Source organism: Dermacentor albipictus, chromosome 10 (genome assembly GCF_038994185.2).
Source record: "Dermacentor albipictus isolate Rhodes 1998 colony chromosome 10, USDA_Dalb.pri_finalv2, whole genome shotgun sequence".
NCBI lineage: Eukaryota > Metazoa > Arthropoda > Arachnida > Ixodida > Ixodidae > Dermacentor > Dermacentor albipictus.
This window is the reverse complement of record NC_091830.1, coordinates 28,878,558-28,901,397: the sequence shown is the minus strand read 5'-3', so window position 1 is coordinate 28,901,397 and position 22,840 is coordinate 28,878,558. Positions and strand designations below refer to the sequence as shown.

The window sequence follows — 22,840 nt, the reverse complement described above, 5'->3', positions numbered from 1 at the left end:
TCCTGTGTAGGCACTCCAGATGCAGCAGTTAGCTATGAGTTGGAGGTCTTCTGATGCAAGAAGGAACACTCGTTATCGGTCCCTACGAAGAAAATTCTGGCAGAAACGATGGCTCCACGCCGAGTTTCCTTTCTCGCAATTCTATTGACAATTAGAATTCTGTATTGTTCTACGATACAATTCTGTTTGGATTGCTCGCACTTACATAAAACACTACGTTAAGCTTGGTATGGAGCGCGTGCATTATCTTATTTATCTTAAAACAAGAGTGTTTGGTATTGTTCTCTGCACCGATGGCCTGCACGGCACTCGCATTTTGCGCTAACTCCGCATATCTTGTGATATTTTGATTTGCTGGAACAGGCACAGGTACACTCTAAAACAAAATTACACCCTTTGGGTCGTATCTTGCCACACAACAATAAACGTCATCTGCATTGTCCGCATTTCCTTTCCTTAACGCTGCGAGCCCGGTACTCCCCAGTAAAGAACGACATGCGCGTCATCAGCATGACATAGCATTCCCGACAGGACAGTAGCGGGAGCGGCGTTTTCAAGAAAGAAATGCAAGCAAGGCAGATGACGATTATCGTTATGTGGCAGATATACGCCCCAAAAGGGGTGCACCTTTGTCGAAGAGTGTAAGGCGGCACACGCCTAAGAGTGTAAGGCGGCACACGCAGGCACAGAGACTGGAGGAGCTAAGTGAAGCGTCCATTCAGACACGTAACGTTACCTCGACATAAAGATCGAGGGCCAACCTTGCTCCGACAAGCTCGGCAAGCACCCAAGGAAAATTGGATTTCAAAACCTGAAAAAAAGAAGAAACGCAAACACCAGTGACAGGTTGTGTAGCGGTGTTTACAAGACAGGCAGGTATGAATGCGCACTTGCGCACGCTCAAGTGATAAGAGAGAGATACACGCTGAGAGAGAAAGAATTGAACATGACACAGCGAATGTGGTAGCGTAACGAACTTCATGTGAAATTGAACTGTTTCTTCTGTTTCGCCTCCACGCTGTGCGGAAACTGTTTGAATGCACCCTACAAGTGACAAAAGTAATCCCCTGAACAAACGTTCCGTTCCCCATACTGTACCCACGCTACACCGAATTGGCGACTTTCAGGGTCTTTATGTGGCGTGGCTGTACATAAAACATGACGGTCACTAAGATGGTAGCGATGCTGGCGTGAAGACTGGAATTTTTAAGGCGTAAGCCTTCAGTGGCTCATGAGTGTCCAGGCGCAATCCATGGTGCACACAGAAAAGCGGTGATCACCGGCGAGGGAGCAAGGAGAGGAGGCGCCCTGCCAGTAGAGCCGTGCGAGTGGGCACGTGGCAGAGCGCGGACATGCGCGTGGGGGAGCGCACACATCGGCGACAAACCTTGCAGCCATATGGCTGTGATTGCATTCCATGCTTACGGCCATGGCGGCGTCCGTTCACAGAATAGTTCAGACAACAGCAACAGAGGCAGTCATAGATAGGCTTTCGATATCCTCCGCCACACACACTACTTACACAACAGGAAGCAGCCGACTGGAGGAGGCTACAAACCGGAACTTTCTATAATCTACACATATTAAGTAAAATGTACCCGACACAATACAGAAACTCCTGCCCATGTTGCGGAGAAATACCAACTCTTTACCACATAACATGGGAATGTAAGCATAACTACACATTCCATAAACATAAAAACCCGAGTGCGGAGCAATGGGAGGGCCTGCTCACCAGCAGCGAGCTCACCGCCCAAAGGGCGATCGTGCAGCACGCGTGCGAAGTGGCCAGGCTCAGTGGAGCCCTGGAATAGGGGCACACCGGTGCTGAGAAGCCAGGCAGCAAGCGCAAGACGGCTCACCGCTAAACCCCTTGATAGAACCAATAAAGTTTTTCTCTCTCTCTCTCGCCTATAGCAGTTTATCTCAGCTAAGTTCACATAGATTTTTCGCGCTGTGGCTTTCCTTAGAAATATTGTATGGCGTAGGCAAGGATGCGATAACACATTGTCATAACTCAGGACATCTTTGGTACATAGGTACACTATCATGCATTAAGCGCTTAAATTGTGTACTGTAACTGTCTCGTTGCTAGCGCGAAATAATTGACGGTACTTTTTCAGAAAGAATGAAGTGATTATCACGCATAAGTCTCAGGAATGTGAGAAATATTCTTGCAGAAGCTATTTTATGTTTTATTCCTGCACTGTCCACTGCAGCCTAGCGTTTAGTTCACTTGAATATCGGTCGAGGGCTACAAAATCGGCAGGATTTGCCGCAATGTAATACTTGTGTAACTTGAAGATGAAAAATGACAAGTTGGAGTTTTCGCGCGCCTAAGCAGAGTAGTCAAACAATTGTCTTTTGTAATAGAGGCATATTCAATTGCCAGCGATGTGCCTTTATTGGGTCCCTTCATATAGGAAAAAGCGGCAGACTCGGTCAAGAAGTCGGCCAGCAGCGAACAAACCAGTGGAAGGTCAATATTGTCTCTATCTTTTCTTTAAATTGTGGCCTCTCTGTTCCATGCTACGTTTCCTATGTTGGAGAAAGGGCAAATAATAAGATAATAGACAGGGACGACCAAAAAGTGCCGTGAAGGAAAGCAGACAAAAAAGACGGGTATCGAACGACTGCAGGAGATGGGCGAAATACAAATGAACGATGCTGCGCTGAGCGGGGAACTATACAGCAACACGCTTCCGAACGCAACAAGCAAGAGGAACGACGCCGTGCCGACGCCGCTGACGCCAACATTCCAGGGAAAGCTCCGTACATTTGCTCCATTTCCTACACGTCCCCCGTCATGTCACCCCATGCCCACATCCACTGCGGGCTCCCTACAACACGAGTGAACAGTGCTTCTACTCGCCTCTTTTACGTCGCTTCGAGCAGGAATCACTTAACAGTGAAACCGCGCTTCTTCGTTTCACGATTCTTTCACGGTCGTTCTCCCAACTATACCAAACATACCAGCCCACGACCACTCAACGCCACGTCGTTACTTCGAAATGCTTCTGCATCATTTAGATAAACTCCCTGAAGCGATTCTATGTATAATTTTTTCTCTGTCTCACTCGATTAACGAGAACTCGTTCATTTATCGTCCACTTAGTGCATAATCCAATATCCGCTTTCTCTGAAAATCTCGCAGTTCTCCTGCATTGGAAATGCATTGACAGCCGTGTTCTTTAAACTTGTTTCTGCGCGTGAAAAACGGCCGCAGTGACCTGTTCCAGAGAGGCCGATAATCACGCTACTCGTTTCCAAGGAAACCGAATGACATCGCCACCTTTCGAGAAAGTTTCAAACATGCGTTTGTGCAAACTTCACAAAAAAAGAGGAGGCTGAAATCATTTAAGGCTTTTGCCATGAAGCTGAGAACGTATTGTGTCATGAATTTAATATTATGCATTACTTAGACGGTGGTGTGCGAGGTGACTAGATTTCTTTTCATGATCGTCTGACGGATGCTGACAATCAGCCGCCTGTAGTGCGCAATGACGTTTATGAGTTAAGGAAATACATTAAATTTGTCAAGCGTTATGAACGTGGCTGTACAGTTGAACAACCAATACACTTAAACCGGAACTTCTGTAAGGCGAAATTTCAAAGAATTGATGACAAGTTCCGATTCTTTTTATTATATAGACTCGTTTAATATGTGACACGAGCAATTCCTATAGTGTTTTGCTACTCTTGTTGAAAAAGATATCAAAAGCATTATGCGCTATTTATTCATTAGTCAAAATTACGAAGTAGCGCTACCTTTGTCATGACAAGTTAGCTCATCATCGGCAGTTAGATTTTGAATGAACAGCCTGTTTACGGATGTGACCAAGCCACTGCAATCGCGTGAATCGCTACTCATTCACGCGAGCCGACAGTGAGTCAAGGGCTTGTTATAATATTAGACAATATTGCTATTATTAGGCTTAAAAGGTAGTGCGGTTTTGGTAATGAAGACTTAACCCGCCATCGGCAGATAGATTCTGAGTGCGATCAAGCTCTCTGCGCTCGAGAGAATCGCAACCCATCCGCCCTTACTGGTAATGGCAGATTCGAAACTCCGAAGAATATAATGCTCGTAAATACTCGTCACGCAATGATCTCGATTTCACTTTTCAAAGAAAATGTCCAACACTAGAAAACGAGTTATATGTGACTGCAGCGTTGATGAACACAGAACGTAATCTGCACTCACCGTGTAGTTAAGAGGGACAAGTAGCTTGTCTATGTATGCCTTCATGAGGCAGTCTTCCAGGGCGTCGAAACGCAAGGTTGCGTTTTCCGTCCACGACGAGAAAACGGTGAAGTTCTTGAGAGAGTAAGATCCTAACGGAAAGAAAGATTTTCTCTGCATCAACGTTTCTAAAAGCGCGTCTTAATATATATTCCCGAAGTGCGCTGACTTCGGGAATTCAGGGCTTCTCGTGGGGCGTTTGAAGCCTTTAACACGCGTAACCACATGCGAGGCAAAGAAGCCACAACTTTCAAATTTCGCAAGCTTCTTTCGATCAACTACAAATACGAAAGAAAAAAACAACTCTTAAATGTATCTCGGCTGATAAGAAACACAACTCGTAAAAATACTGCGACCAGGAAAGCGTCCTCGCAGTTCTGAGCGGAGAACGCTACTGTATAAAAAAAATACCTGAATACCAAAGCGATCCAAGTTTGTTTGAAGAAGCCCTCGAGAAAGTCGTTCTTAACCGAGGCATAAAAGAAAAGTAATTTATGTAGACGACATACCTTGTTTAAGCAGGAGCTTAAGTACTTCCTCTAAAGCGTCCGGTAGGATTTTCACAGCGTAAAACCGCCTGTAAGAAGAAAGCACAAGTTTACTTGCTATGGATGATCGCAGGTTTACGGAAATACGATTCAAGTGAAGTATTAGGCGCTCACTTTATCAGTGTAAAACCAACGAAGAACTTTTATGCGTTGGCTGAGATGATTTGGTAAAAAAAACACACGTAAGCTCCAGTTATAAAAAGAAGGTTATTCATAATGTGCAGTATAGTTCATTTGTAAAGGGAAGACTGAGTTACAAGCTAGTTGTGAATTTCATGTGAGATAGTGCATGAGAACGTGTAGGCTATACTGTGGGCACAGATGTCTGCTTGGCGTTTCATACGCGAGACCCTATTTTCCCTTGTCATCAAAGAACTGATAGCACTATTACGTTCACGTTATTCCCGTGTAAGTGTTCCCTTCAAAAGTCGACCACAGTGTGCGCTAAGTATACATTCTGACAGATGCACGGTGTCCGCTGCTATCTATTTAACGGAACCGTTAGGTGCATCTTTCGCGCAAGCTTTCCACACACACACAATTACGTTTCATAATTAGCGCAGGAAATAAGCAGTTCACAAGAATACAATGTCTGCCTGTAGCGGAATACGTGCGTGGTTTGTCCGTGGCCACATAAAAACTCGTCGCCACGGCTGGTCACCGCTCGCGTAGTTCTCGGCCTCTCCTCTGGGTGGCGCTGCTGTCTGAAGCATACTTCACCCAGCGAGAACCGTTAGTAACCTAACACCTTTCAGAAGCGCTAGGGTTTGAAATGGACGGAAGCGTCAACCAATCAGAGATAAGCAAGAGACGTTTAGAGTATTGGTGGAGAAAAAGCAGGGATGAGATTGATACGACCGGATCTCTTGCAGTCTCAGCTAGCCGCACCAGGCAGATTTTGAAGGAAAAAAGAAAGATTAAAGAGCTGTATACAAAAATGCTAGATAAGAAACAGGTATAGCATACATGATTAAATCAAGTAGGCCAGTGACTGTTTACCACCGCCCCGATTCAAATGAAATGCCAGTAAATCATCATCCTCATCATCATATAAGCAGGTATGACATTCGGAAAAATAGGAAAATGAGCTTGGTTACTAAAGCTACCACCCCATTTCAATGTGAACGCTCACAGCATCCATTTACCCCGTATGGCCGTTCAGCAGTCGCGTGATGCAAAAGACGTTTAGAGCATTGGTGAAGCAAGAAAAGAAGGAAAGAGATCGAAAGTATGAGATACATTGCATGCACAGGTAACTGTATAAGGTAGATATATAGGTTTTTAAGAAGGAGAGAAAATATTGAGAGGTAGGTAAAATGCTAGGCTTATAAATATATATATATATATATAGATTACCTGATTATCTTAAGCAAGCTACGTGACTTTCTTTTTAGAAGGACTTCTTGTGTGGCGAGTTAGTGCATATTACCTAACGTTCATTTAACTGCGCAAACAAAGGATCACAGAGAGAGAAGATCTTGTGATCCGATCTCTCTGTGATCTCTCTGTTAACTGTGAATATTTGTTCACGCGGTTAAATAAACGGTTGCCTATTTGACACCGCCCCGTTTTGAATGAGATGCCCATGAATAACAATAATAAGCATCACCATCATCATGATCATCACCTAGCCGGTCGCCTTAGCCTTGCCTTCACTTTGGCCAAGTCGCGCTGAAGTACTGGTTTCGCGACCTATTAGCAATAAAATTCTGAAATGCCCAACTGATCAGATAATATTTGATCACATTTGAAGGGAGTATAGGACCTTGCACAGTGTCATGAAGTTCATAAGCGATATTTTCCATAACGAATAATTTTCTTCCCCTTTTCGCATTAACAGGCTATGAGCGGCGCTCCACGTTTCGCATGTAACTTTGTTAACATGCAACACTAACGGCACATTCGACCGGCCGCGTCTGCGCTGATACCTTTAGAAACGACGCGTAAGACAGCAACTAAGCCATTATAGAGCGAACATGAAATATCATAAAGTGATTTTTTTCTCTGAATATGCTGTCTAACGTAACTTTTTTGTGTCACTAAACCAGAGTGCTCTGGCACGACTCCCTGAAATGACCAGCTGTCAAGCAGAGACGGCTGAAACACGGGTGAAGGGCACGTAAACCCATACCGTTGTCCTGGCTTCTTTCGCACAGAAGAATTCGTAGGATATCGGAGTTCGTGGCCTTACAAATGACTAGATCAGTACAATGTTGAAGCTTAAAAAAATATGGTAGGTGTCTAAAGCTATGATATTCTACATTATACACCAGTAAGCAAATTGTTATGTCCATTATGAATTTTCATCCCGTAACGCAGTTAAAAGGAAAAAAAAGTCTGCTTGCCTCAGAACTGGTGGAGCCTTGAGAACTTCGCCGAAATACGATGCTGGTACACCTGTGAAAAAAAAGTATGTGAAAAAGCAGTCATTTCCATTCTACTACCATAGTTACAAGCCGTACGTATTCGGGCTCTGCACGTGATTCGAGAAACGTGCGAGCTGCTGCGTCAACAGCTGTTTGAACAGTTGTGTAGCAGCAAAAGGTTTATTGAGTGAAACTTGTGAAATACCTATTTCCGAACTGTACTTACTCAGCGTATTAGTATCATGCGAGTAACGAATCTTGTAATCAAAACTCTGCATGTGACGCAATCTGAGAAGAGAAAGTTGGAAACAGGAGATTAGGTTAAGGGTGACTTTACGTAACATGATGCAGCTTTAGAATCATTCAATGTATTCGTTCGTCGCCATTTATAGTGCAATCTACACTGGGATCAAGAGTTACTCCTACAAATTTATTTATTACACCGCAAGTGTCTACTCTCACAAATCCTCATTTGATCGCCGTAATTTCTGGGCACCAACCTTACATATTCTTCGCCAAGCTTTAGATTACGTATCAAGAAAAGAAAACAAGGGAGCTAAATACGCATAAGAATAAGCCACTTTGAAGCTATTGAAAACCATTGAAATTCCGCAGGTGGTACTTGGAATATATAGAAATCTACCTGTACTCAACAAAAGTACACCTTTCACCAATGAGCAGCGTAAAACAAAAAAAATTGCTGGTACACGCTCCATCCTTTCGATTCCGTCTACAGCCACGATACTGACAGGTTGGCACCAAACCTAATTTTTCTTAGCTCTCCGTGGTTTCTTCATTTCTATACATGTATACAGAAAATGTAGCATTGCACATACGGGGTTGATCAATCCCAATTTTAACTCAGGCCTTCCAAAGTTCGCAACTCTAGCTTGCTTACAGAGAGATGCCCGTGTGCACATGGTTCCAGTGGCTTCGAAGAACGGTTGCCTTGGCTTCGACAAAGTGTAATATGGGTGGCAGGGCGGCAAACTTCACGTCGTAGCTCTGCGTAGAACAGAAACGTTGGAGCCCGTGTTATCAGGCACTTCACGTTATCAGCCTAGGCAAGCTCCAGTGATGAGACACTTTGCACATCTAATAGGAATCGTGCGAGAGACTTCGCTCGAAGATATTAAGCATTGTAGGCACGACGGACTACCATTAAGCTAGGAGTACGGAATACAATCTAGCGAGGAGGATACATACTTAAGCAGAAATAACCACTCGCCAAAGTAAAGAAAATAAAGAAAAACGAAGGTTGACGTTTCGGGGCACCTACGGGTCTCTGGTTCGCAATGACAACGAAGATGCACAGTTCTTGCTTATACTGAGAAGGTGGCGCAGTGAGCCTGGCTAGGTATCTGGCAGATTTCCCAGAGCCTTGTTATGCGCGTGCCGCTTTGTCTGGATGTAGAATGATTCAAGCAGTGAGCGTGTAAGTAGGATTTTTTTTCCTTGGTGAAGTTAACTGCTTCGTCCCAGTTGATCATATGGTCTGTCTTCTCGTGATACTCGGCCAGCACATTCTATGCCGTGTATGCATTTGCCACGTCGTACTAGTACTGCCTCTTTCCTTTTTCTAAAACTGCCCGATTCATCGATGTAGATTGCGTCACAGTCTTTATACAAGGAATCTCGTAAGCAACGCCTGGATAAAGGTCACGCTCGATGGGATCCTTCACGCGCGCTTGTTGGCCGCGAAGCTTTCTGGAGTGAGCACGAACCACATATACGTTGTAGTTATTAAAAAAATACCCGGCCAGTATTGTAAGTACGAAAGAAAGTTCTGATGGCTCTGGCTGATTTTTCCGATACAAGCTCATGTCAGTGACAACCATATGCCATTTCAGGAGCTTGAAGAGCAAAACTGTAATAAAAGCAGGTCACCAAAATTCACAAAACATAACCAAAGTCCGTCCCAGCTATAAGCGAACGCGTTTTCCCAAGATATCTTCAACGCGTTAAGACGCGGGCAAGTACAAAAGAATGCGCATGTATACGACTCCGTTTGAAATTGCGAATACCGTAAAAGTGCGGCTTCACGAACAAGACAACTTGTTGACAGCAAAATTGCGACGTTATGGGATCAGCAGTGACCGAAAATGAGAAGCCTGACCTGGGAGCCGACGTCGGGGCAAGGAGACTTGTTCCCCAAGACAAATTCCTAACCGAAACCGTGACTAAGAGAAGTTTCTTGTAAATGTTAATGAAAATGCTGGACCTACAGTGAAGCTTCCCTCGTTCAGCCACTGCTGAGAACTTGATACTTTTTCCTTGAACATGGTAAATAGCAGTCATAATCACCGATTACGCAGATGATTATGCACGGTTTGTTCATATTGCTAGTGCCGCACCTCGCATGTCCACTTGAAGACGTTGGGCTCATGCAGCAGCGAGCCAGGAATGACGAAGGAGATGTGCATCTTTTCAACCTTCGGAAAAAACAAAACAGAAACATAAGGCAGTCAAAGTGCTTTAATCTTATTCAATGATACTTCAAACTAATTTTTCATATAGTTATATATTAGTCATATACGCGCCGTAATAAGATATTTGAGCTTTCAGCCACGAGAAGGTCTGGATCCTGCATAATCAACAGAAACAAAATTCGAGAATATACTCCTTGTTTACATCGGGTAAATACACCAATGCAGCAATTATCTCAATTACAATATTGAAGGCTTCAGACCCAGCTAAGATGGGCGCCGAGATGGACCATCAAGTGCAACAGTCGCTGAAACAAGATATACAGATGAAGTGCGTATTGAGCCCCCAATTGTTCTGACAGAAGTAGTTCTGTTGAAGCTCTCTCTTGCACAACTGTTATAATACAGGAATGATACAGCATTACAATTTGTCTCGCAGCATCACCTGCAGGGGCTGGGTATGCAGCATAGAGAAGCTCATGACTTACCTTGGCTAACAGTTTTTCGACAGTCTCTTCGTCTTGCCATGTAAGCCGCTTGGTAAAGTTGAAGAGGACGTCCTTCAAATCGCCGATCCACCATTCGAGCTGTGGCGGTGCAAGACAGATTATCTATATGCGAATGCCAACCTTCTAGTTAAGAAAGTCCTATAGCAACAGTTCGGAAATTTTGCCAACAGTTCGTCTTCTTCCTATCCTGGTTTCAAAAATTTGCACGTGCACCTAAATATAGAGCACCAAATTGACAGATTTTGAAACAGTTTCCCTTGCATGTCCTATATTCTGGATGCTATAGTTGACACAAGAATTGAACTACTTGATTTCATAGTTCACGTTATGAAACCGAAAGTGTCATTAATAATTCAGACAGCTAAACTGTAAGACATTCATAATGTGTCTTACTCAACCCTTTTTCGTTTTTTTTTCTGCACATAAACTTGCTAATGTTTACAATGAAGGTTGAGCTTGTCAGCATGAATTCGGTACCTTGCCTTGGCCTTTTACCCCATGTGTTTTCTTTCGCCCTTTTGCCAAACTACAGATGAAAACAAAGCTTAAGACTAATAAAAATTCACTAGTTTCTTAATAGTTATGGCTCTTAAATTAGCAAGGTACATTCTTGCTGTGCAGTCGTTGACCCTTGTCTATTCACCGCACCGAGAAAACTCGTCAAATTAGATGTTTTACGATGTTATACATACGAAGATAAGGAGAACTTCTCGTATGGAGCCGATGCATACGATATGTAAAAGCGAACCATGTGTGCATGTCATTCTGTGAAACGTGCACTTTAGCTTTTTTGGATATCAAAGCTGATGTTCATAGTTGCAAACATTTTCTTTTTACAAACAATACGTACTTTCTACGAACACGGTATTTTTTTCGCATTTCCAACAGAAAACGTAGATATAGGCGTGAAGAGGCAGTAAATGTTCTTACAGTGCTATAAATATTTCACATAATGTGCCACACAAATGGTTGCGGGTAGTGCCGAGTAGCCAACTTTCTCATTAATAAGAAGATACCGACACCTACAGCTGTATTATGGATTGTTTTCAACACAGATTATTAGCTTATCGGCAGATAAACATTGACAACGTGGAAATGATTTCATTAGAACGTCTGTCATCTTACTACGCTTTAAAGCTGCCTTTGGAGTATCAACGCTGGCGGATGTCTACGCCTCAGATTCTTTGAATTTCATTTCTCCGAGTTCCGTTAACATAAAAAGCAGCCGTGGGGCCAAACCAAGGGTCTTGTTTCTGCTCACTTTCTACTGTACCTAGATTGAATTGAATTCTGAGGTTTTAGGCGCCAAAACCAGGATTTGATTATGAGGCACACTGTATCTGGGTGACACCTGATTAATTTTTACCACCATGGCATCGTTAACGTGAGCCCTCTCTACCTAGATGCACGTACAGTTAATGCACCTAGATCATTTTGCGTATGTAGTGTGGATATGCCGCGACAGACATGGTAACATGATCTCTGCACATGCAGGTGACTCACGTGAACTTACACGTGCATTTACCGCTCTTACAAACGCAAGCATAAGAAAAAATACGCATGTCCTTAAAGCGAATGAATTTATTTTTCTATCAGGATTACAGTTTGGGCATTCTTCCCTTTACAGAAGTGTCACCTGTATCTTAGCCGTTTCACAACGTATGACTCAGAAGCGTACACGTCGGCTAACTTACTCAAGAGAATTCTGACTCAAACTCTCGCCTCACCGATTTCACAGGCGTGTGAATGAGTGCCAGCGAACAGCGAAGGGTGCGATTGGACGTGAGCGTGTATGAACGGAAGCAAGTTCCGACGTGTCCGAGTGAACGCTCGCTCATGAACACGAGTCAGTGCGGGTTAATACGAGTACGAATGAACCGAAGTTGTGAACGCAAGTCGGCGAAGGTGAGATCCGAGTTGACGGGAGTATAAACACAGGTGACATGTCGATGAGCGTGAGTGGATGTGAGTGGTTATGTCGGTGAGCGCTGGTGAGCGGAAGCGGACGCGAGTATACATGATCGCGAGTGACTGCCCGTAAACTTGAGCGGAATCAGCTATGAACGTGAATTGACATTCATAATTGGCCGTGAGTGGAAACGTTAAGTACAAAGGACCGTTAGTGCAGATGAGTGCATTAACAGCGAGCGACTCATCCTCATGGTGTAGGTATGAGTGGGTGTCAGCGTATGCTGCCAATCTATGCCGACGAGTACCAGTAAATTATGCCGCTCGGTATTATGTAACTGCGGTATCTGCGCGTAGGAACGATGCGGATCGAGATATTTTTGCAGGTAGCTGTTCTCCATACCGGCCTCACGAATTCCACGGACGAATTGGTCTGCCCCATCGCCACGGTGAGGAGTGCGAACATTCCCTGCGGACAGAGAGTCTCTGCGTAGCGAAGGCACAGAGGGAACCTCTTGGATCCGCCCGGCATTCCGTACGGCACTCCGGGGAGGTGCGGTTCATTGCTGTGTTCGTCGGGGAACAGCGGCGAGAGGTGCACCCACAGGTAGACGCCGAGATAGTTCAACACCGTCGACCTGCAGCGCATTCGCGGTTTTGCAGAACCTTGCTTAACTATGTACGCAGTCGGCGTATTTTCGCAGTCGGCGTACTTCAGAGAAGCCAATTCTTATTTGTCGGTTGAAACGTAAAAGAAATGCTGAAACGTTCCGGTTAGGTCAACGACCAATCAGGTTTGAGTGAAATTGGCTTAGATCAAGAGCGAGCGCTATGTTCCACGGATTGTTAGAAGTAAAGTTATGAGTTAGTGCCTCCAACTTCTTTCCGAAAAATTGGCTTTATATGCCAGTGATTTCAGTTTACCATATGCGGCGTGAAACAACAAAGCATAGCGGCAATAAATTAAAATAAATTACGTGCTTCTTAGTGGCCAATAGCGTGCTCTGATAAGGCCAAAGCGTAGCGGCAGTGAATTTAACTGCGCAGAACTCTTAAATGTTCGAAGTGGCTCACTCCTCAACGCCAGTGTCAAGGTAGGTGAAAAGCCGGTGGAAGTAAGCTTTCGAGTTGACGGCGATTGACGACTCCTTGGTGTAGACGTGCGACTGCTCGAATAGGGTGGCGAGAAAGGACGTCAGATTGATCTGAAACAAACGGCGAAACAGCGACAGAATACCACATCAACAGGACTTTAATGCCATTATTTAGTTCTCGGGCCTATCTAGCCCGTAGTCAAAGGCAAAGCATACAGCTCCCAATGTTCATACGGCAGTGCTGGCTTATTGGCATGTTGTGCTAAATGGTTAGCCAATTTTTTTTAATTAGGGCTGTTTGAGCACCGCGGCTGATGCCGAGAGCCTCCTCGACCTTTACGAGCATCGTCCGCAACAAGTAAATGATCTAATTTCGTGTTATTTTGTCATTTGTTTCTTATTTGTTTAATCAGAACCTATTATTAAAGTGTGGCTGCGTCTGAGACATACTTTCATACTCCTGCATACAGCTTTTCTTTTTATTCGCATGTTCAAATGTTTCACGACTGAAACTGGTAGATCTAGACCTTTTCAAATATCTGTAGGTTCTGTATAAACACGTTACGCTATTGTCATAATGACTGTGCCCTTCTTAAAAGGGAATTTAAAAACCGGGAATATATTATTTTCTTAAAATGTGCGGACAGGTTCAGTTTGCGTAGCAAAATCACTGCACTCGAAATAAAATAAGGAAAACAAAAGGATTTTGAACCTGTGTAATTTTCATGGCCACTTTCTGCCACATATTACCACGCAAGAAACTACAAAACACTGTGACTTGATAATGGTACTCCTCACAAATTTTTACGTGAGCATGCTCCTCCGCTTACAATATCTCAAGTTGCTTCACTGTCTGGCAATACTGCCCAAAATATTACTGTCAGAATAAGGACACAGTCTTCCATTACTTGTTTTATTTCCCAGTCAGAAGTATTCAAGCAAATTTCTAAAAGAAATGGAGTGCTGGGAATTCCTTTGAGTGGCAGTAACTTCTAGCACTGCATTTTTGGAAAATTGTCAAGCAGACTAGGTTTATTTCAGTGTGCCCAACAGCTAGCTTAGTCTACGTATCAGCGTTGAGCATGCGCGTATCACGTAACTGAATAATAAGTGTTGAGGGCGTACAGACGTATCGCCTGCGTCTGTAAAGTCTTTAACAGAAACTTGATAAGCGATCCTGCGAGAAGATAGCTGCCATGGAGAAAGCCTGTGAGCGTTTTCAATGCGGTTGAAGTTAGGCTTGGTGTTACCGCGGGTGACGCTAACTGCGTAATTATTTTTTTCAAATTCTCAACACTACGCGTATTAGTGGTGATAAACGCGCTTAACCGAGGAAAAAAAATATTTCCCGGGATTTGCCTGCATCACGACGCATGTAGCACGCGCAAATATACGTGACTTAACGAAGAGCTTATACTTGCGTACATAAAGCATTGAGCTTCGATTGCCCAGCAACTGCGGACACAAAACTAAACATGTATTCTGGTTGATTGTGCTTATTCTGCTAATTATGGCAATCACCGCGAGTGTACTTTATCGAGGGTGAACTTCCTTCTTCCTTCTCCTCTTTCAATCCCCTTTCACCCTTCCCCAGTGCAGGGTAGCCTACGGGGCTCAGCCTGGTTAACCTCCCTGCCTTTCTCTTATGACATCTCTTCTTTATCGGGGGCGTGTCCACGACTGCAAAAAAAGAAGTTGAGAGGAATAGACCCCTAAATATAAACGTACGTTGAACTCGACTAGTATATCACGTGAGGCACAATACAAAAAAAAGAAGGGAAAAACTACTATTAGCCTAAGGAATGGTTTGGTAAGCCAGAAATTGGAAAAAATAAACTGAACATGGGTGGAACTACCACCAGCGCTTAGTTTCTACACCAGCTGGTAAACACGTGATGGACTTTGAGCGTCTGGCCCGTGCACTTTAGATTTTTTTGATCGGCAAAGACGGAGTACAATTTATTCTGAATAATTCAGACAGTGTACTTAGCACGTTTTGAGGCTGCTTACCGTGCCATAGCAGCCCACATACGAAAAAAAAATGAAATTCATAGTGCCTAGAGGGCTTGCCGACAATGAGGCAGCCGCAAAAAGGAATGAATGAATGAATGAATTAATGAATAAATAAATAAATAAATAAATAAATAAATAAATAAATAAATAAATAAATAAAAAGAAATAGAAACTCGGTCATAATTGTGTCATGCAATTGCATCCGCTATAGCGCAATTAGGGAAAACAGGTTTTCCAAAGTTGCTTTATCCTTCAAAGCGAAAGAACTGCTTTTCTCTATCGTCCCTTGAAAACGGAACAGTCCGCGAACAGAAATTGCCAGTACTGCAGTTGTTCTGATGCGAATGAAAAAAGAAAGGAAAATGATACACGGGTTCGATAACACGATTCCCAAAACTATGCAGGTGCGCACCTTCTCGTACATGGCGAATTCGGCGGCATTGACGAGTGCGTGCTCTGGAACGGGAGGCCTGTACGAAGCCATCTGAAAGAACAACGTAAACGTAAACATTTAATGTAGTTCAAAAACACATTTTAAACTCTGTCGGTGAGCGCAAGAAGTTTTGGGAGGCCCCCAGGAACGAAGGTAGCATTTCCTGCCGATAAAGAACGAGCCCTTTCTGCCAACTTGGGTGTATTCAGGCTAGGAATACAGCGATTTGTTGTTATATACTATATGAAGAAAGACGTGGCCGAATTTGAGCAACTCGCACGTGCAACTTTCGCATGGGATCGTGCAAGCGCTGCGTCTGCTTTTTAACATTCATGCCAATGAAGAGGTTGCCGAGAATTCTCTACGACGGCATACTATATACAAAAGCGTTTAAAAAGACTAACACTAGAATACACTGCGCCGGAACGTTTCTGGCGAGTTCAATGGCCGCATGTCCATTTTGAGCGGAGGCACTACGTAGCGATACGTGTAGTGGTCAACTGCGTGGTGACCCGTGGTATGCCGAAATGCGCGATACAGTCAATGACTACGCTGGTGTCGTCTATGATGCCATGCATGGAAATGTGAACTCAGAATGAGCAGAGTGCGATGCGGACATTGCATGCTGAAGTTGTTTGTTAGCCCTGTTCTTATCTATGCTCGACTCCGTGCTCCTTTCTTGCTTTCTTTCACGTTTCGGGTATTGTACAAACCGGCCCACTTCAACAGTAAGCGTCCAAAACATGGCGACCATGAAAAGTTTCCGGCTCCTGCAATCACATCCAGCGCCTTCAGCAGACAAAATCATTGGCTTAGCGATTGGTTTTTATTACTGTAAGGGAACCTTCGCTGAGGTGTACCCTTTTAACGCCACCCTATACGCTGGTACGTACACTAGAACCACTCTTTATATCAGGATCACTGGACAGTTGTCGCCTTTCTTGGCAACCGTACCATGAGAACTTCCTTGGAGAACTTGAGCACCTCCTGGTACTGCTGCAAGGTCAGGTGCTGGATGGACGGAAGCAGCGAGGCAGACCTCTTAAGCACCCAGTGGTACGTGTCCGTGCTCAGCAGGTCCGCCTCGTGCCATCTTCGGAGTCTTTGTTTCAGCTGCGATTCAGCAACGACCGACAGCGCCATTACTTCACGACCGCAGAGGTCTAACATGCGTGAAAGGACTATTTCAAAAATTTTGGAATATTTAGTGAGAATCGTACGATGCGCGCCGTTGGCGGGAACTGCCAGCGCATAAGGAGACCGTGAGTGTGCGAGAAGTTACAGCCTTTCCGCGGAGCCAATATCTATCCGCCCGTCCGACCTGTCGGTCTGACCTGTCTGCCTGGCCTGTCTGGCTGGCCTGTCTGCCGGGCCTGTCTGCCGGGCCTGTCGCCGGGCCTGTCTGCCGGGCCTGTCTGTCTGGCGTGTCTGCCTGGCCTGTCCTGTTTTGTCCTTTAATGTTGTGTTCTGTCCTGTGATTCTCTGTTCTGTCCTGCTATATTCTGTCTGGGTCTGTGAAGTCATGTCCTATCCTGTCTGTCTGTCCCTAAACTTATCAATTTACTAGAGTACCCCAAGCGGTAACATAGTAATGCTCCCGTGGACGCCTGCATCACAACTCACTAAAGCATCGACGTGAAATTGTGAGATCTAAATAAAGAAACAGATGTGCGTGACTCCATCGATTATAAATTTTAGTGCAGCAAGATGGTAGTACTATGTGTGCAGCATTCAATGTGTCACATTGCATCTACAGAACATACCTTGAAAGTAGGCGTTACATTGTACGCATAGTGAAATGGAAGAAGCGATAGGAGTGACCCTTCTAAGCTCGCACTGTACGTTACTCCTTAAGGGCATATCGCGGGGTTTCAGCATTTCAAACAGCAAAACCCATAGCGTTTTTTGCATTTATATTTCGGGCTTTGCCGTGCCAAAAGCATGATATGAAGCGAGTCACGCCGTAATGGTGGATCAGGATTAATTTTGACCAGCTGGAGTTACCCAGCATGCGCTTTTAACGGCAAGCCGACGATCACTCATTCATTTCGCTCTGATCAATATGCAGCCGCCACGGATGGGATCGTACCCGTCACCTAGAGCTCCACAACCCTGGGCCATAGCGACCTGCCTACCGCGCGGCGGCTTACATCACCCTGTGAATATTGTGTCCGCTGAAGAATATCAAGCAGCGCTGCACTGCATGAAAGCAGAAAAAAAAAACAATACGGTAGAAACCGCCCTGCGAAGCTTTTCACCCCTGCACGTTGCGCAATGCCCGAACGAACTCGCTTCCCGGAAAACGCTCGCTCGAGGACCGCCAGATGCGCGTTACCGCGACATCCTGACCATGTACGATGGAAGGCGTTACACGCCGCTTGCAAATTAGTCTTCGTCAAATTGCTCGTCGAAGTAAGCGTCTGCGTCCCGCAACCGTCAGTCCTCCAATCGGGGCCGCTTGCCTCCCAGCAGCCTCTTCAGCGGCCGTTCCCTTGGCGTGCCGCTGTTCTTCGGACGGTGGTGGTAGGAACATTTTATTCAAGAAGTTAATAAGAGAGTTCCTTGCTGAGCGCCTGAGTGGCAGCGCCTAGTCCGGGACGCCATTGGAGATGGCCGCTGCCCGGGCGCGCGCCACCAAGGAACGTTGAGCTTCCAAGGTAGAGCAGCCCAGCAGGTACTCCTCCCAAGCCTCTCTAGTAGGGATGGGGAAAGGGGATGAAAAGGAAAGTGGAGTGGCGGGGCCCGAAGCCACAACGTGAAAGGTATCGGCGTGGACCTGAAAAGTCGGGCACGTGTCTGAGATTTCCGGCATGAAGTGCCGGGCGACCGCCGGACTAAGGAAAGTATTGGTCTGAAGGCGGCGTAGTAGTCGTTCGTCCGCTTTCGCCAAACCGCGTGCAGGGTTAAGGTAGAGTCGGCGCGAAGTGCGATAATAATCCAGAATATCGCTGTAGTGTGTGAGGCTCGAGTTAATTCCAGTGTTCTTCGGACGCGATCCGCTTGTTTTCTTGCTTGCACTCCACGGCCGCGCTTACCTCGGCGGCCTGTCGCTTCGCGTCCTGCCTTTGGTACACATCGCGTACCTCTGTAGCGTCTGCAGAGCCATTGCACCGTTTCACTCCTTATCCGCTTGATACTTTCGAGTCCCCTTTATTGTGCGTGCCAGTAGAGGATTACGCGAAACATCGCTCACCTAGCGCATGATAATCACGCCAGTTTGTGGCACGTACATCCGTACAGGCGAATGAAGCAAGAAGGCGCCAAGCCAATGCAGCGTGCGCATAGGCATGCGGGTGTGCGAGTAGGTGTGAGCGCCCCTGCGCGTGGAATATGCAGGCGCCGAGCGGCCAGCGAGCGGATGCATGTATGCGCGCGTGCCTGGACCATGTATAGGCGGCAAACTCTCGTACGGGCTCGCATTGAACCTTGGCTCTGACTAGGAACAGAAATGGATAGAGTTATTATACTAGTTCTTGCGGTAACGCTGAGCGCAAGAAAGTGGCAGCTGCAAAGGCGCCGCCATGTTGCTGCGACTTACGTTTTTCACGCTGAAAGTATTAAAAATATGCAAAAAAAAGAAACACTAACAGCCTGCATGTAGGTACTGACAACGTTTAAAGTTCATTCCGCATATCTGTTTTACACGGATCGGATGACTATCTAGAAAATTTGGATATCCCGTTTACGGCGCGGGAAAAGATGCGTTTGAGGGCGCCCGAACTAGATGGCGCCATCTTACTGAGGGAGGCTCGGGATCGCGTTGATTGGGCGTCTCGCTGAATAGATTTTTGTAGCCTGCGGCTGCGCGCCTGCACAAAGTAGGAACATGGCGGCGCCCTCACGATTGCCGATTTCAATGCATGGACGCTTCAGGAAGCTTTTCCGCTAGAGTCGTATATAGTGAGGAAGCTTTAGGCCCGCGGCTCCTATCAAAATACAAGGAAAAGGAGAAATCGTTTTTCTCGGCAGCCACGGCACCAAATTTGATCATGTTTGCTGTATTTAAAAGGAAACTCCAAATTCTAGTGACTGCTGCTAGCGGATTCTCTATTTAGGGCATCAACGTTTCCATAAAGATTGTTGAAAAGCGCAATTTTTCAGAAAACTAAACTATCAAGTTTACAACTCTGTAACTCGGCAATAAAAAAGAATTGATTATGTAAATTGCATCTAAAGGTACAGCTAAAGTGAGCAAAATTCATGAATTACACATGGCTCTCATTGAGACCACTAAGATGTAAAAAAGACTTTCGTAAGACCTTCGTAGACAGAAATTCGCGTAAAATATAAATTCACACATCAGTTTGTCGGCTTTGGATTCTTTAACGGGTGCAGTTTACAGTACTGCAATGTTTGTTTTTCAGGTAAATTTACGAATTTATAAACGCAGTGCTTGTATTTGTTTTATTCAAATATACGAATTGTCAAAAATTATTTTCGAAGTGTTGATGCCGTAAACCGATTTGCACTATGAACAGTCACTAGAATTGAACTTTCTCTCTCAAATACAACAAAGTTTATTGAACTCGGCCCAGTGGTAATGTCAGAAAGGCGTTTCTGCGGTTTACATGTGTTTGACTAGGCGGCGTCGGAATTGGCGCCGAGCTAAACCTTTCTGTCAACTCTGTGCAGAAATGCTTCGCATTTATAAAAAGTCCGTGCGCCCTGCGTCTCGAGGGGGTTGCGCCTTCTGCAGGAAGGTCATACGCATAATGGCCTCTACGTAAGAGGCAATGCCTGCAACAACAAGCGATATCACGGCACGTGTCTTCGGCCACCAAATGTGGAACACGCAAAAACCACCACTGGAAATGCGCCGCGCAGCAAAACAGGTTTGAGTTGGATTAATTATACCTTAGAGAGTTTAACAGCGCACACGGACGGCGACAGAGAGAACAATTGGATACAGTGCCACGTCGTGTGGCGCTAGTGTCCTGTTGTTCTGCATTGTCCTTTTGTGTGTTCATTGTGTCCTGTTGTGTGCGCTGTTAACCCTTTAAGATGCTTTGCCAACTAGCCCACCAAGCCATCCCCGTGAATTATACCTGCTGCGGCTGACTGAGCCCTCTCAAACGCGACCGCGGACTCTCTCACTGGCCGAGTGAGAGGCTAAACGCAGCGCCATTTGAGCCACGTATCACGCGATAACAAAGCCACCTGTGCACACGACGCATGTATGATAGAGTAGTGGTTTATTTTCTCAACACACAGCGACACGAAAGTAAGGTCCCTTGTTTGTACGGTTGCTAAGGTATATGCGCAATACTGGTATGTTTTCGCTACATGCTACTTTAGCAAGGCACCGATTCAAAGAAGTTTCACATCATAATGAAAAAAATAAAAGAAAAAGTAGAGTGGAGGTAGCTCTGGTGATGTGCATTTGACGCACTCATTGGCTTCGCTATGGCAGAAAGGCGGGAAGAAATATCGCTTGCAGATGCTAGTCCAAGGCGACGGACAGGGAGTTGTGTCAAAGTAGACAGTGAGGCTCGCTTTGTGGCAGCGTGACGATGAGGGATTTCAACTTCCGTTATCCGCTCTAGGAATGAACCAGTTTGAACACTTCTTACAATAACATGCTCCCTAAACGGCGATTTACAAGCTCAGCTGCATGCCCAAAAATTCTTAATGGGGCCCCCTCCTGAAGAGTGGTTTAAAGGTAGTAAAGCAAGGTAGTAACTATAAAGAGACGTTGCTCACTCTTGTTGCCTTAGCAATGTCGGGCAAGCCGAATTACAGCGACTGCTCTCTACATCCTTAAAATATGTTTAATGGTACCATTGTACTGCGCGCTACTACTTAGGTTATTGCCTGTAATATTGGATTTCCTCAGTACTTCCTCCGCCTGCCGGAGATCGTATCGCGGCAATTTCAAATCAGATGAAAGCATCAAGTCGCATACAGATTCTGTAATAATTATGAAAGCTCTAACTACGTATGCCAACCTTGTTGCTTGCACTTAGAGGGTGATCACCTGTTCTACCTAGGAGCAGCGTGCTTCTTAGAACCGAGCCTTAAATCAAGTTGGCGGGAGTGGGAGGGGGTGGGTGCTTTCACTGACGCGGTCGTTAGAGGCACGTGCTGCTTATCACTGTAGGAGGAGAGTTGCTAAATTATGCGAGTTGAGCAGAACTACCCCGAGTTCTCTAACGGCGTAATTCATGCTAAGTTAGCGATACCTCAGAACGTCTCACTGCTGCGGGACAACATGAAAGGAGAGAGAAAGGCAATTGAGAAGCCTGTCATCAGCTTAAGCGAATACGAGTGAGAAGGTCCGTAATTGGCAAAGAAGATGTTCGCCGTAGGTTCCCGGTGACATGTCGCGTTTAAAATATAATAAACTGCCTCGCGTCCCTAGCAGTTAAGAAATGAATAAGCACTCGCGTTCAGCGTCAATGCGTGGAACAGGGTCGCACGGTTGCTGCTCTCCTGAAGTATCTCAGCGCTCACTATATTACTTTCCACGCCATGTAGCTATTCAGTTTGCACGTTGCGTCCACGACTGCAGATGCGTGTGGTAATGCGCTCTAAGATTGTCATAGCAACGTCGCTCATGTGCAGCTTCACCTGTGTGTCCAGCCTGGGTCATCTTTCGAAATTTGACGAGCGTTATATGGTGGCTGTCTGTGACTTATTACATAATCGTCGGTAAACAACACAGAGAAGTAAGCTTATATGTGACATGTTCATGCGAAGTTCCTGTTTAAGCCACGTCTGCTTTTGACGAGCAATGATAAAGAAGATCACGGGAAATGTTGTTTCTAGAAATACTTAAAAGTTGGAACACAGCAGAAAGCAAGGCGTCCGAAATAAAAGAACTACGCAAGGCATAACATCTTACGTTGTCTTTGCATCATGAATCGCCGAAAAACAGGGTTCACTGTCTCTTTGAGGCAGTTTATCTTGTCTGTTCTTAGTGTTTTAGGATTAAATTTTTGGATTGCATCTGCCAACTTTTGTACTTCTTTGACTAGGCGACTTTACGAGTAGGTTTCTAAAAGAGAATTGTTTTTGCAGCTTTCTAGTATACACAGAACATTGCGACAGATCTTGAATGATACTCTAGACGAGCAATCGCAACAGCAAAAATGTAAATGTGCAGTTTGAGTCAGTTATATCATGGATGCCTCCACGAAATGTGCGGCCGTACAACTCTTCCGACAAACATGCTTCCTTGAAACATGAATCGCTGCTTAAACGGCAGTAAGCAGCAATATCACACCAAAGAAATGCATATGATCGAACGAGCGCCCACTCACAACTAAGCAATCCTCAACTACTCATGGCTCAGTCAGAGTTT

The 22,840-nt window shown here is 45.2% G+C and overlaps 1 protein-coding gene across 12 annotated transcripts in view; it reads right to left on the bottom strand.

The window, feature by feature from the left end:
• Nucleotides 1-22,840, bottom strand: part of LOC139050899 (neprilysin-1-like) — a 284,773-nt gene that overhangs the window by 6,815 nt on the left and 255,118 nt on the right. For 11 of the 12 annotated variants that reach the window (XM_070527728.1, XM_070527729.1, XM_070527722.1 and 8 more), the window contains 12 exons: nucleotides 16,495-16,653; nucleotides 15,520-15,591; nucleotides 13,075-13,205; nucleotides 12,404-12,638; nucleotides 10,072-10,170; nucleotides 9,512-9,589; nucleotides 8,056-8,162; nucleotides 7,384-7,445; nucleotides 7,137-7,188; nucleotides 4,753-4,820; nucleotides 4,205-4,335; nucleotides 737-811 (listed from right to left, as the gene is read on the bottom strand). In XM_070527728.1, coding sequence (XP_070383829.1) covers nucleotides 737-811; nucleotides 4,205-4,335; nucleotides 4,753-4,820; nucleotides 7,137-7,188; nucleotides 7,384-7,445; nucleotides 8,056-8,162; nucleotides 9,512-9,589; nucleotides 10,072-10,170; nucleotides 12,404-12,638; nucleotides 13,075-13,205; nucleotides 15,520-15,591; nucleotides 16,495-16,653 — 1,269 coding nt within the window. The remainder of the gene's footprint in view (nucleotides 1-736; nucleotides 812-4,204; nucleotides 4,336-4,752; nucleotides 4,821-7,136; nucleotides 7,189-7,383; nucleotides 7,446-8,055; nucleotides 8,163-9,511; nucleotides 9,590-10,071; nucleotides 10,171-12,403; nucleotides 12,639-13,074; nucleotides 13,206-15,519; nucleotides 15,592-16,494; nucleotides 16,654-22,840) is intronic. The other variant, XM_070527726.1, reaches the window with a different exon arrangement.